Genomic DNA, 14,728 nt, shown 5'->3' on the forward strand with positions numbered 1-14,728 from the left:
CGTACGTTGGGAATTAATATCCGCGCTCTACGTTCTACGTTGGACCGCGTAACATTACACAGCCATTTTGCCTGGTTGATATATTTCCGCCACAGCCATCTGTCGGTGAAAGTCGTTTCTCGTGTCCTTCACTTCGTCTCTCGTCCGAGTTCCCCTCAAGCATCCTGTGCACAGTAACACCAGGTCCTCTGCCTACCTGAATCACAACAAGTGCGTGTTACATTAAACGATAATCCATAACGGTCTTCAATGAATCGGATGTTAAACCTTCTAATAGACTGAGGTGATTCGACGGCGACTCAATTTATCAGGTCCGGCCGAACGGCGTGAGCGGGTCATAGCAGACAATCTCCCGCTCTCCTTTACCCTTGATACCTTCGTCCTCGTCGAGCGCTACCTTATTCAATCCCGATCCCCTTTCCGAATACTTCCTATTCCTATCGTCGCTCGAAATATATTTCTTAATCGTCCGCTCCTGGGAGGCTTCAAATCTCTCGTCGCCCGAACCCCTCTCGAGCTATATACTTCGGTAGACATCGTAGGCGAAATAGGGCCACGACATATAGTTATAGTCATGAAATCTCTTCAGTAAAGCTCCTGCTGGCTCGATATAAAGAGTTACTAATTATATGACTGCGGTTCTCTACAATCATCAGCTGACTGCATGCTATTATCGCCATGGAGAGTATTAACATCTCTGTCATAGGGGCCAATGGAGTGGGTAAATCCCACTTCATACAAAAGGCCATGTCGCTACCGCGCATGCCCGGCCCTAATCCCACGACAGCTCGTATTAATATCGACAATGTACCTTACGCTGTTACACTGTTCGAATTGGATCTCGAATACTTCGACGTGGACCCCGATCGGCAGATCAAGTGGCCAAAACAAATAGGCGGCGCCATCGTTCCTCGTGTGAATGGCGTCTTGCTCTTATATGATGTGATGAACAGAGAGAGCATCATAGAGTTGCCTCAGACCTTGAGTAAGTGCCCATCAATCAGTGTCTTATTCGAGTGTAGTTACGATACCTCGGAAGATGAGTAGCGACTAACTCGACTAGATGCTCTCGTGAACTCTTCATTACCGGCGGTTCTCGTTGCGACGAAGTGCGATAACCCTGAGAAATTACGACATATCGATACGGAAGCGGTTGCCTCGGCGTGTCAATCATGCCTCGCAACTTTTAAAACGTCCGTCAATAAGCCGGAGAGTGCGAGGATAGCTTTGTCTACGTTGCTTAAAGCACTAGTATCAAGAAGCCAAAGTATGTATCTCCTCGGGGAAGCTCTTTGTTGCGGGTTAATGGAGCTTCGGGATTGCTCATCTACAGCCTAAGAAAAGCCTTGCTACTTTATGTTTCTTCATCTAATTATGGACTATAGCTGTAGAAATAGACACCGCGGAAGCGATAAGCAGTGCGAGACGTAGGGCAGCTTCGGCTGCTCATCTTGATTCTCAAATAGAACCCAACAACACTCGACCGATGAGTCAACATAGCAAGCATAGTCGTGCTAGCTCGGATATGTCGTTACTTCGAGGCATATCGAACCAGCCGGGAACGGACTACCGCCACTCTTCGAGGCCACCTCGTCTTGATCTTTCAGGGGGCCATATGACGGGTCAATTTTCAGAAACTGTGGATGAAGATTCTGGTCAAACTATTTCCAGTATGCTCCGTACCCCTGGCATTAGGCTAGATCTCACCCAGACCACCGCTTCATTTCTTAATATTGACGACTCAGATGCCGATTCTCTGCGGTATGATGATATACCCCTCTTACAACGGACCGACGAATCGCTATTCGAACGACCGGCGAGGAGAATCGGAGTCACCTTCGAAGAGCTAATCGAGCGTCTCATTGCCCCCAAAATGTCTAGAGCAGACAACAATTTCTTGGAGATCTTCTTATGCTTGTACCGCAAATTTGCGTCTCCGGGGCAGCTCTTTTCATCCCTTCTTTCACGGCTGGACCGCATTAGGGACGACAAGTCCGTTCATTACCTTACCAAGATTGCTGCTCAGTATCGAATTATCGAGGTGGTGGCCAAGTGGGTTGCGACCTACCCTGGAGATTTTGCACGGCCGACAACAAGAAGAAATATAGAAGACTTCATAAGACAGTTAGCTACGGAGCCGGCTTTCTTCGCAGCTTCACAGCAGATGCGTAGAACGATGGAATTCAGTGTAATTGAGGCTGACGATACGGGCTGGGAGAAAGCCGACAGTCTTGAGGATACGCCGCTAGACGACCACGAGCTGAGCATGAGAGATACTGCTAGGCGGTATGCAGATATGTCGGAAAGTCTAAGCTCTTTGGGTGTGGATGACCCGATCGAACGGCGGCCCTCGGCTAGTTCGTCCCTTCAAACGGACGCTGGACCGCCATCTGGGCCCGTTGGGAAGATACACTCATTCCAGTTCCATTCATACGAGGACTACGAACGGGAGGCGGCGACAATGGTGCCTTCATATACATTACCACTAACCAAGTTTCGGTACCACATATTCATGGATACGCAAAATGATGATATCGCCGACGAGATGACGAGGATTGATTGGGTTATGTTCTCTTCGATCCGGATACGAGACTTGATCCGGCACGTCAGCCTATCGGCAGAACAGAAGGAGAAGTGTAGGGCTATGAAGAACGTCAATCGCATGATTGCCCACTTCAACCATATCGCGACTTGGGTATCTAATATGATCCTCATGAGAGAAAAGGCCAAACATCGTGCACAGATGCTGGAGAAATTCATGAATATCGCGCTGAAATTAAGGCAGCTAAACAACTACAACGGTCTCGCGGCCGTGCTAGCCGGTATTAACGGGACGGCTATTCATCGTCTATCTCAGACACGAGCGCTTGTGCCGACCGAAGTACAAAAAAGATTTGCGCGGTTAGTGCTCTTAATGGGAACACAGAAGAGCCACTTTGCCTATCGACTGGCCTGGGAAAATTCACCATTACCGCGTATCCCTTTCATTCCGTTACATCGTAGGGATCTTGTATCGGCCGAAGAGGGTAGCATGACAATGGTGGGGCCCCAAGGCGATCGAATAAACTGGAAGAAATTTGAGGTTCTAGGTGAGATCCTCTTGCCAATCATGAAGAGCCAGGGTACTCCATATCCGAACCTATCTAAGCATGACACGGCAAGGGAGCTTATCTTGGACTGCTTGATGCCTACAGACGAAGAGGTAAGATGAACCTCTCATACTTTTTTTTTGTTGACCAAATTATGATGGATGAAAAAACTAACATAGCACTCGCAGGACATTTACCAACGAAGCATTCAGGTAGAGTCCCCTAGCGGTGGCTGTATCGATTCCGGGAAGAAGAAATTCCCATGGTTTGCGAATTCAAAGTGATAGCCGGCGTCCATATTTAGTCTTCAACAGGATGAATCGTTTCTACAGTAATCCTCAATGCCCCAGGGAAGCGGAGTTGGCGTTGGGAAGAAGATATGAACCTATATTACCTTATCGTTGGACATGATTTTCTTGTAGGTGGATTCGAGCGAATTTGGCAGATATCTATTGGGTTGGATATTTATTGGATTTTTAAGACATCTAGACTTTTCCCCCCTCTCGTATCAATGACCTATCGACGGGGAGCTTATGGAGATTTTTGGTAGAATTAGCTCCCTCGCTGCGACTTAGTTGGTGTTCGTTTTATTTTGCTATTTTATCATTCGAATGTGTGGATCCTGCGTTGTTCGTGTTGTTCGTGTTGTTCGTGTTTGGCAGAATGATACCACCCACATTACACGTACATAGCATATGCCATATACTATTTGACATGTGCCCGCCAATATATGTAGGTATGTGTTATATCCACATTACCTTATGTACATACATTAGTCGAATCTGTTAGTACATACATAGGTATATACATACATGTATGTACCTAGCATACGGTTAGTTTTCTTGTTAGGTACATGTATTCTTACAAGTACATGTATTTCATGTATGTCCATATGTATTTTATATAGATACCCGATGATGTCATGGCTGCCCGCACTTACAATCTACCTCCCCCTCATTGTTGTTGCTTTTTTCCCTTATCACGGCCTTGTTAGGCCTCGATGCAATGAAATCTTCATACATCGCCGTAGCTTCAATCTGACTAGCTCGCTCCAATTCATACTGCCGCTAATCTGTCGGCTTACCTGAACGAGACAATAGGTAGTCGAGCCCTACAGCTGCAAGCGTACCTGAAATTGATCTACAATCCCAATACCTCTTTTCTTTCGCCTTCCATCTCCTCGTCGATATCAACGTTGCTATCTCGTGTGTGTTCACCGTTGTTAGATGCTCAGTCGTTTCTTCCCCCCTCTTACCTTGGTCCTCTATTTTCGTGATCTATCTTCCCCGTAAATCTTTTTTTTTACTCTTATCAGGCCATCCTTCAACATGGTTGTAGTCGACAACCACGAATACCTCACCGAGGAAGAGAAGCGTCTCAAGGAAGATAGTCATCGAGTTAAATACTGGAAGAAATGGGGTCCCTACGTTGCTGAACGACAATGGGCTACAGGCAAGCGGGGCTACTAACCTCTCGTCTCGACTCCCAACTGTTTAACTAACTTGGAATACTCAGTGCGAGAGGATTATAGCGCAGACGGAGATGCTTGGAGCCGTAAGCAGCTCTCTTATGCTTTACCGTATTCGTGCTGACTTCCCCTCCCGTGTAGACTTTACACATGACCACGCCCGATCTCGAGCGTTTCGCTGGGGTGAAGACGGTATAGCTGGAGTATCAGACTCACACGGCCTACAGAATATTGCATTTGCTTTCTGGAACGAGCAAGAGTCCGTGTTTACGCCCTTTGATACCTAACGAGACACATCTTACTGACGAATGATAGTCCTTTCCTCAAGGAGCGGCTTTTCGGCCTAGCAAATCCTCAGGGTAATCATGGTGAAAGTATCAAGGAAGCACACTTCCACCTTGATAACACTCCTGTAAGCTTTGAATATGATCTATGTTGTGGCTATTGCTAATAGTAATTGTAGACAGTAAGAGATCATATGATCGACCCTACCCGTGTCCTTACTGACGGCCAGCCAGCATTCCTATATGAAATACCTCTATAAATATCCCCAGAAAGCGTTTCCTTATGATGACCTCATAGAAACAAACGGGAAAAGGACGAAGGAAGAGCAGGAATACCAGATCATCGACACTGGAATATTCGATGAAGACAGATACTGGGACATTATAATCGAGACTGCTAAGGAGGCAGATGACCCTGACGAGATACTCTTCCGGGTCACGGCATGGAATCGAGGTCCGGATCCAGCTCCCCTCCATATCATTCCTCATGTCTGGTTTCGAAACACGTGGGCCTGGGGAAGGGAGACGGCAGATAAAAAGCCAGCTATCTCGTATTTCACCGAGAACATGGCCAAGTCGAGGCATCATAAACTAGGTGACCGATATATGCTGTTATCACCCTCGCCAGGCGTTGGAACTAGTGGAGAGGATGTCGAACCAGAGCTTATCTTCACAGACAACGACACCAACTACGAACTCCTATATGAAGGGGAGAATAAAGTCCCATATGTCAAGGACGCATTCCATCAGTACATTGTCGATGGGAAGAAGCAAGCTGTGAACCCAGCCAGGACGGGCACAAAATGTGCCGCGTGGTTCCAATTTAACGAGTCAGGGGGCGTTGGCCCTGGCGAATGTGCCGGTAAGCTATCGATGAAGTCACAACTGAGATATATATAGAGCGCTGGCTGACATCTATAATAGTTGTTCGTTTCCGATTTTCGAGGAAAAATGAGAGCTACCTAGACGAAGAAATTTTCGATGATATTGTCGAAAAGAGACGAGAGGAGGCAGATGAGTTTTACTATAGGATTAGCCCCCTGCCGATGTCCGAGGATCTCCGCAACATCCAACGCCAGGCATTTGCAGGTATGATGTGGTGTAAACAATATTACCAGTTCATCTGGGACCAATGGGCCAATGGCGATCCCTCTCAACCACCGCCTCCGCCCGAGAGGAAGGCTATTAGAAATTCGCAATGGAAGCACTTGCATATCGACGATATCCTATCCATGCCGGATTCGTGGGAATACCCCTTCTTCGCGGCTTGGGATTCTGCGTTTCACTGCATCCCGCTTGCTATGATCGACCCAGACTTTGCGAAGAAGCAAATCGACCTGTTTACCAGAGAATGGTACTGCCATCCAAATGGCCAGCTCCCAGCGTACGTGCTGTTGATAGAAATGTATAAATGAAAACATTCTAACCTGACTACAGATACGAATGGAACTTTGGCGACGTCAACCCACCAGTTCATGCTTGGGCCACTTTCCGCGTGTTCAAGATCGAGCGCAAGATATATGGAAGACAAGACATCGACTTCTTGGAGAGAGTATTTCAGAAGCTACTATTAAATTTCACTTGGTGGGTCAATCGAAAGGACATGGACGGTAAAAATGTCTTCGAGGGAGGCTTCCTCGGGCTGGACAATATTGGTCTCTTCAATCGTTCTGAGCCGCTTCCGACGGGGGGTGTTCTTGAACAAGCTGACAGTACGGGGTGGATGGCGTTCTATTGCTTGTGCATGTTGAACATTGCACTCGAGCTTGCCAAGCATCGGAGGATTTACGAGGATATCGCCTCGAAGTTCTTTGAGCATTTCATATTCATCAGTGATGCCATGACATTCAAATCCGGGGAAAAGGACGAGAAGTCATTATGGAACGACGAGGATGGCTTCTACTATGATGCCATTTCGTGGGGTGGACCGTGGATTCAACAACTGCCTGTCCGGTCACTCGTAGGGTTGATTCCGCTCTACGCAACACTGACTTTGGAACCAGAACTAATCAACAAGCTACCTTCCTTTAAGAAGCGTGTGGATTGGTTCATAGAGAACCGATGTGACTTAGCCGAGAGAAATATGGCAAGTATTCGGAAGAGGGGTAAGGGAAATCGTATCCTTCTTGCGATGGTGAGCAAAGACCGACTAGAGAAGATCCTGAAGCGTATGCTCGACGAAGATGAGTTCCTGAGCGAGCATGGTATCAGATCTCTCTCTCGACACCATAAGGAGAACCCATACTCTATGGAGGTCAATGGCCAGAAATTCACAGTGGGATATGTCCCTGGTGACTCTGACAGTGGGCTGTTCGGCGGTAACAGTAACTGGAGAGGACCTATTTGGCTATGTGTCAATTTCCTTCTAGTGGAATCTCTCCAGCGATTCTTCCTCTTCTACGGACCTAATTACCAAGTTGAGTGCCCTACCGGGTCTGGGGAATATATGCACTTGGGGCACGTCTCCGAAGAGATCCAACATCGGTTACAACACCTGTTTGCTCGTGGCGACGACGGACGTCGGAGCATCAATGCCGGAAACGACATGCTAGACTTTGATCCGAACTGGAGAGACCACATGTGGTTCCACGAGTTCTTCGACGGCGACACGGGTCGCGGCTTGGGAGCAACGCACCAGTGCGGCTGGACGGGTCTGATCGCACGTATGATTCACGACACAGGGTAAGTTATTCCACTATATGCCATGTTATAATCATACACTAACACGTACAACAGCATCAGTTGTCGCCTCCCACAGACGCCCCGCACGCCGACGGCCGGCATGTCTCACTACTTCGACGATATCCTACACCGGCACGTGGGGATCAGCAAGCCTCAGAGGGGTCACATGCGGCGGTCGTCGACGGCGCGGTCAATCAGTGCGCGCAGTGACTTCGACGCATCTGTTAACGGTGAGGAATATGATGTTCGTAGCGTAGCGCCAGATGATCCAGAAAGAGAGGCCCAGCGCAAAGAGGCGGATGCTCATCTACATCAGTATATCTCGGAGCAGCTGCAGCGGGTTAAGGACCATGATGAGTTTGAGGGGTTGGCGGCTGGGGATGAGTATGAGACGCATTTGTAGGGGGCGCCAGGGGTTATATTAGGGTATATTCTTAGATCCTAGAGAGCTCTTAGAGGGGTAAGAAGGGTAAGGAGGATATGCTTGCTTATATGGAAGATTGGATGATGGGGGTATTTATAAAAGAGGAGGGCAGGGGGGGTGAAGGATATACGCATTTACATACAGATATACAAATAAAGATGCATGGGAATACATGGCTACCTATATTATCTAGTTGGCTAGAGAGAATACGATTATCCCGGTATATGATGGGATGTTCTGATGCCTATATTGCCTGTTTTTGAAACTTGATGTGTGAATGGATAAGATGTTGTGATGGTTAAGATTTTGAGGGTGCTTGAGGTCAGTTGATGTGTAAAGCTAATATTAGCTGATGTCGTGAGAGTAAGGTAGCCGGGTACCGAAACTTTCTCTCGGTTAATGAGTGGTGTTATGGACAAAATTCACTTTCTACTCGGAGTTTTCTAAGTTAATTAATGTTGTTAGACATGCCACCACCATCGACTTATTTTATACTCAAATGGGGGGAGGTTTAGATGGTAGCCATGATTTTATGATCGTGGTATATTAGGTACCTACGAAATTACGTGCTCAGGGAGAATCAGTGTATATTATTAGACGTATCGAGGCGTAGATATAAAGCATGGTTTCTGGTTTATAATTATTACCTTACGTTGAGGTGTTGCAACTCTTAACATGTTTATAATAAGGATGATATTAGGTAAATGTTGTTAAGACTGGTGACTCTGGTCTGTGTTTACGTTATGATAGATGCGTTTTAGGTCTTGGACTGGTAGTTGTTTATGGGTTGGCGGTTACTTGTAGAGTATCGGTGTTAGTTGGTTCTGAAAAGGATCAACACATCTATTTCTGGTCCATAGCCTAAGTATAGGTCTATTTGAGTTAATCACATACCTACCAGGTACCTTGGTTATTTATGTTAGATCTGAATATTAAATCTGTTTGAAGCTAAAGCAACCGTTATGTATAAAGTATATCAGTTTGCCTACGCCAAGTCAGTTCAGGATTGCAAGATGGGTAACTTATAAGATGTAATCTAGTCAAGCATGCGACTTAATTAACCATCTAACTGAGCCTTATATGGAAGGAAGCATATCTTGGGTGGTAGTTTTAAATATTATTGACTGCCTGGTCTGACATCTTACAACTCAGATACGAGGATAGCTTGGAAAACAAGAGTCTTTATAAAAGAGGTTTATGATAAATGCCAAACCAGTCAGAATCTTTTAGACGTAAGGCCCATCAATTATTAGTCTCATAAGCAGGCAAATGATATTGGGGGACGAATGCTTCCTCTATTCTACGAGCCTATACACAATGGCATCTCGACGGAGAAACCAGCCTTCTAGTCGCAAGCGCCTCTCCAAAGCAGCTGCCATGCTCGCACAAGACAAAGGGAAGGTTGTTTTACAAAGTGTCAGTTAGGAGCTTGTTCAGCTTGGCAATCTTGGCCGAGACCGAGAGATCAATTGTCCTGTCTCCAATCTCCACGACGAGACCACCAAGAATCTCCGGGTTGACCTGGTTGGTGACCTTCAGCTTCTTGCCCTGTCCGACGTATTGAGACTTGGAGATGGCGGTTTCGATACGGTTTAGAGTCTTGTTGTCCAATTGCTGTGACGAGCATTAGCATATTTGTTCTGGCTGACCCCCACGTTTACTCCGGGCTAGGAATTCCGTACCTGGGCGCTGGTAACAACCAGCTCGATCTCGCCTCGGGACGCGCTCATGATCTGGCCAAACTTCTCGGAGACGCCGGGGAGTATTCCCAGACGGTTGTTCTCGGCCAGGGTAGCGAGGAAATTCTTGACGGTCTCGTTCGAGCTCGCGGCACCGAGGTTCTTCTGCAGCTCCGCAACGATGGCGCTCTTGTCGCGGTCTGAAAGCGTGGGGGTAGTCAAGATGGTGGCAAGCTTGGGATCCCTGGCAAGGAGGTCACCGAGGGCGCTCAGAGCCTTCGCGGTAGGATCGAGGGACGAGGACTTGACGGCGGCAGTGTACTAAATAGCTCATCAGTCAATATGGCTTATTCTAGAATTAACCAATGGCTTTCTCCATATCACACCCTCCCCAATTGGATTCCTCTGTGTATCCTAGGCGCAAACATCAGGTTTTCGGAAGGGGATTGGCATACCAGGGCAGTAGCATAGGTACCATCGAGGCCATAGACGGCAACGGGAGGCTTGACGTCCTGGGTGGCAGGGGCGGCGGCATAAGAGCGAATGGGGGCGCGGGCGAGGGACCGCTGAGGGGCCGCAGCTCGGACTGAGCGGAATGCCTGTCGGGCGAACATGACGGCGTGGATGTGGAGGATTAGTACGGAGTATAAAAGGATGGGTGATGTCTCGATTCTCAAAGCTCGGCTTCAAAGACGTTTGCAAGAAATCGATCCCGGGGTTTTAGCGGGCCAACCGACCTAAAGTGGGTCTTGAACGTCCTGGCAGTCTGGCGGGTATTGGAAAAAGTTGAATGTTGAAAGTTGTGAGGAGAAGCCACAAAGCCACAGAACACAAAAGTGGCTCATATGTACTATGTTAGGTACCTAGGTTAGGTAGGTTCCATCTAAGAAGTCCAAGCCGGAGGCCAGAGCCATTTCCATTTAGGACAAAGCGCAAAACAATAGGTACCTAATGCGGCCTAACCTGGGGCTACGCGCATAATAACATTGAAAGTCTTAATTAGGTAAAAGAAAGTACATATGTATTATACCATTTCCATTTTTCCGTGTCCGTGACGTACCTGCCCACCACGTGCCGTTAGGTACATATGTAGGTTCAGACGCCCCGACAGGTTCAATTTCCTTCAACTGTCAGCCCGAAAACGTTCCAAACCTGCACGGAATTCTTCACCGTCTACAACTCTACAACTTCTCAAAGCCAGAAGAGAACATATTTTGGGCGCGCTGCATCGCCCAACTCTAGTGGTCTTTTTTTCTTCTCTGTCGCCCAACTTTAGGAGGCTTTTTGATTTAATTCATCATCCTCTAGGTATATTACCTCTACCGTGACATTCACTGCCTGCCTTAGATCCTCTTGTTTATCTGCAACCTGCAAGGACAAAAAGTTGTTTTGTCTTGATCGGGTTGTGTGGTTACTTTAGGATCTTAGACCGAGACGCATTTGCGTTTGGATTCGATACGGTAGCCGTGTCACTGTAGCCATCATCTTTCTTTTTTTTCGCTTCCGTACCAGTATCGCGCAAAGCTGTCCTTCTTTTTTTCCTATGGTAAGGCTAGGATTGTAAGGATTGTTAGGATTACTATTGTGATGACGAGGGAACGCAAAAAAGCCCCGGTGCCCGTTCGTGGCGTACGGGCTCTAAACCGCCGTGCAAAGATGGAGAGAGCACAGAAGCAACCAGATGACGGGTGGCGAGCCTTAAATCCATTAAAGGAACCTCCCAGGATGAAGCATAAGACAACATTCGAATTAGTCGAGAATACAGACAAAAAGAAGAAGCTCGAGTTCAAGGTAATGAAATGTCGCCAAGAAGGTTGACTATGAGTAGCAATACTGACCAGCAACAGATTACCATCGATAGACACCCACCACCAGGGTTCGAATTCGTCCCTGTTGGCTATCCACAGTTGACGCAAATGTGCAAAGAACTATCTAGGGAACAAGATGCTATGATATTCATTGTTTCGGTATATAGGCCCGCTCTCCTTTGTGCGTGCCTTGTGATACTAACACATTTGTTTTAGGACTCCAAGAACCCGGACAACCTCGATCACCATGTTAACCGTGTCGGGTATCATTTTAGACAGATAATTGTTGACCAAGCTCGCTCGAAACTGACAGCTACTGGACAAAATGTCCACGTCCCCCCAGCCCATGCATCTGGCGCACCTGAACCGATACCTAAGAGCCAAGCGGAAATTGATGCTCAAGCAGATGCAGTCCTAAGGGATCTTTTCCCAAGAATACCTCATACCGACCGACGCGAAATTATCCAGCATGCCTTTCAAAAAGTCTGTCCATGTTTTCATATGTCGTTCTAGCAGTTGGATATGCTGATATTAACACTTGGTTTACAATATAGGATGGAAAATTCCATGGCGAGTCTAAAGTTGGCATGGTTAAAGAACTAACCCTAGCACGTAGGGTTCAACTCGCAGCAATTGCCCACATCAGACACAATCACACGCGCTATGATGAATTATTGAAGGAAACTAACTGGCACAACGCTCGAAGAGCTGTAGAAAAGCCGTGCCTGGACGTCATCGTCAAGTGGCGAGGTGACGAAGAGACCGGCCGTGACCAGCTTGACGAGATACTTCGTGAAGTCATTGAGATTTCTGATACCGAGGAGGAGTCCGAGGATGAATCTCCCAATGCAGAGTCTCTATCAGCCCGACGCGTTGTCACGATGCCCACTAATACATTGGCGAGCTCTAAGGCAGAACCACAAGGTAAAGATGTCGCTAACCCTGAGCGGCCGCCCCATTGTTCCAGTCACAGTCGCAGTCGCAGCCATGATCGCGACCTATCTGTTCCAGGCGTTCTTGGACCATCTAAGCAGAGAGCGATTGCAAAGGCCGAGAAGAGAAGCGCTCGAAAGACGCAGCGTTTTAGGAGATATGCCGCTGCTGCTGAAGCTCTTGCAGGTTCATCCGACCAGAGGGTGTATGCTGAGGACTCGAATGTGGCCCCTTTTGGTACTATTCCAATGGATTTTACCAGAAGTCCGGGTTCCACCCACCCTATTAGCTCGAGTCGCGAGCCAACAGTGGTGGCGCGTGGTACTCCTCGTATTGAACAGATGTCGCGTTATTCTGAATTGAGATCAGACCAGCAGCGTTTCAAAGGCGGCCCTCTGAGAGAGATGGCCACCATCACTCATGGTATTCCCGAAGCCGATGAATACGCTTCGCCTCAACTGATGAGCACTCCAGAAAGCCATAGGCCCAAAGTTGGGCACGCAACAGCAAGTCATGGTCGCCAATCGATTCCAGTTTCGCCAGTAAGAACCGGATTGCAAGATATGTTATTACAATCCATCGAGCCTGCGTCTCCTGTTGTCCACAGGGAGCCCCCTGAAGCTCCTCGAATGCTGTATAGTGAGCCTCAGCGCTTCGCGGAAGATCCTCGTGTCGTTTCTCGGTCTATTCACAACCATGCAGGTTTTGCTTCGTGTCCCGAATCTCCTAGAGTCGTGAGTCATGGTAATGTGATGGTAACAAGACGCCTTCATGGCGCAGACTATCCCTCCGGAACCCTTGATGCGTACCCCAATCCGTTTGCCCCAGCCAGCCATCAGGTTCAAGGTGAGGATCCACGACGTGTGCCATCTGGGTATTTTCCGGATCGGCCGTCGTCATCTTTTAGAGGGGCAGACCAAGCTCTATCCCAGAATCAGTCCTGGCCAGTTCCTAGTGAAGGGATGGTGCACTATAATGGTGATGTTTCTCTGAGGACCAGAGCAAACCCGATTATCATTGATGACGATGATCATATGCTTCACGGACCTCGTCAAGTAATTGAGGCGCAACGGCATCCCGGTAGAGATTACCCTGTTACACCGTTGGGGCAAGAAGGGTTCTTCCACGATGCCACCCGTCAAGGAGACGCGTACATCCGAGACGAGGCTCGAGTTGTATTAACTGATGCGCCGCCCACCCGGCCGAGAAGTGCGTTTGATTACCGCCGCCCTGGCAATCATCCCGGTCCCGGATTGACTTCGTATCACGAACCCGGCGTCTATAGAGTAGCAGCGCCAGAGTTGCGACGTCATGTAGTCGATGTCGCCCCTGGACCTGAAACAAGATACTACAGAGAGCGTAGCCAGCACTTGTACGAACCAAGAGAATGGCCTCGAAATGTGCCTCGAGAGGCTCGAGCTGTTCCTACTCGCCCCGAAGTGTAAGTTGACCAAGTCTATATAAAAGAGATGCGCTCTATTCATATTGCACACTTCCTCGAGTTCTTATGGGACTGCTTAACATAAGCTAATTTACATGTATAGGCGGTACCTAGACGATGATCGTCATTTTCAAGGATATTCGAATATTACATCAATTTCGCACCCTCAAGACCGACGAGAAACCCGTTACTATAGACTGGATGAGGCAATGTCGCCAACGTCGCAGCATATACACTATCAGCACGATTACCCCCCTCAACTTGTAGCCCCTCCTAACCATGGCCCCTATATGGAGAACCATGGATCACCGCATCGACATTATATTCCTGAACAACGCGTAGTCTGGGTGGATCGTTGATCTTCGTCGGAGTACTGACTCGAGATCAGTAGAGTAATAATTTGGCGACGAAATTCCTTTTTATAATTCCATTGTCAGAATCAACTGGCGGGTGGATGTGAAATGATATGGACGTTACGGCAAAGGTGGTATCGGTACGGTTCCAGTAGGACGGCAGCATTTGAGATACCCTCTTAGAGATTGGCATTATTGTCGCTTCTTTCGAACATGATTGCATGGCAAGGCGTTACCGGCACTCGCATCACGGCATTGAAGCATACAATCGGCAACATGATAGCCTCATCGGCTAGGTTAAGGAGTTTAAGGATTGCATACTTAGCTTTTGGCTAAACGAGCCTTTATTGTTTATTTGTTAGCTGGAATGGCATCCTTTGTTACGAGTATTGTACCTAGGTATATACAATTGCAGGAACACTATGGAACTCTGTCTCCGGGCAGACGAACAATACTCTTCATGTACTACTTAACGCGATTGAGATACATATCATGTGATAGACAACTATGTATGTGACTATCGATATTGATTAAGTTCTAGTTCTCGGGGGTTTTGCAAGGCAAGTT

The 14,728-nt window shown here is 47.7% G+C and overlaps 4 protein-coding genes across 4 annotated transcripts; 3 read left to right on the plus strand and 1 right to left on the minus strand.

The window, feature by feature from the left end:
* The first annotated feature begins 140 nt into the window (after positions 1-140).
* On the plus strand, positions 141-3,637 carry F4813DRAFT_137920 (ras GEF). The gene is made up of 4 exons (XM_049238803.1): positions 141-985; positions 1,064-1,267; positions 1,386-3,202; positions 3,278-3,637. The coding sequence occupies exons 1-4, from the start codon at positions 679-681 to the stop codon at positions 3,371-3,373; spliced, it is 2,424 nt and encodes an 807-aa protein (XP_049098166.1). The 5' UTR covers positions 141-678; the 3' UTR covers positions 3,374-3,637.
* Positions 3,638-4,417: 780 nt separating this feature from the next.
* On the plus strand, positions 4,418-7,926 carry F4813DRAFT_381593 (Six-hairpin glycosidase; the record flags this gene model as incomplete). The annotated part of the gene is made up of 8 exons (XM_049245700.1): positions 4,418-4,541; positions 4,605-4,643; positions 4,699-4,816; positions 4,873-4,969; positions 5,076-5,703; positions 5,766-6,225; positions 6,279-7,523; positions 7,578-7,926. 8 exons carry the CDS (start codon positions 4,418-4,420, stop codon positions 7,924-7,926), a joined length of 3,060 nt encoding a protein of 1,019 aa, XP_049098167.1.
* A 1,055-nt stretch (positions 7,927-8,981) lies between these two features.
* Positions 8,982-10,505, minus strand: F4813DRAFT_364640 (OSCP-domain-containing protein). The gene is made up of 3 exons (XM_049243830.1): positions 10,082-10,505; positions 9,630-9,947; positions 8,982-9,561 (listed from the first exon to the last, which is right to left on the minus strand). The coding sequence occupies exons 1-3, from the start codon at positions 10,238-10,240 to the stop codon at positions 9,355-9,357; spliced, it is 684 nt and encodes a 227-aa protein (XP_049098168.1). The 5' UTR covers positions 10,241-10,505; the 3' UTR covers positions 8,982-9,354.
* A 579-nt stretch (positions 10,506-11,084) lies between these two features.
* F4813DRAFT_138024 (uncharacterized protein) lies at positions 11,085-14,180 on the plus strand. Its single transcript, XM_049238805.1, has 5 exons — positions 11,085-11,417; positions 11,474-11,593; positions 11,651-11,917; positions 11,989-13,808; positions 13,912-14,180. The coding sequence occupies exons 1-5, from the start codon at positions 11,214-11,216 to the stop codon at positions 14,165-14,167; spliced, it is 2,667 nt and encodes an 888-aa protein (XP_049098169.1). The 5' UTR covers positions 11,085-11,213; the 3' UTR covers positions 14,168-14,180.
* Positions 14,181-14,728: the final 548 nt, after the last annotated feature.

Source organism: Daldinia decipiens (assembly GCF_022478715.1).
Source record: "Daldinia decipiens strain CBS 113046 unplaced genomic scaffold F4813scaffold_24, whole genome shotgun sequence".
Lineage (NCBI taxonomy): Eukaryota > Fungi > Ascomycota > Sordariomycetes > Xylariales > Hypoxylaceae > Daldinia > Daldinia decipiens.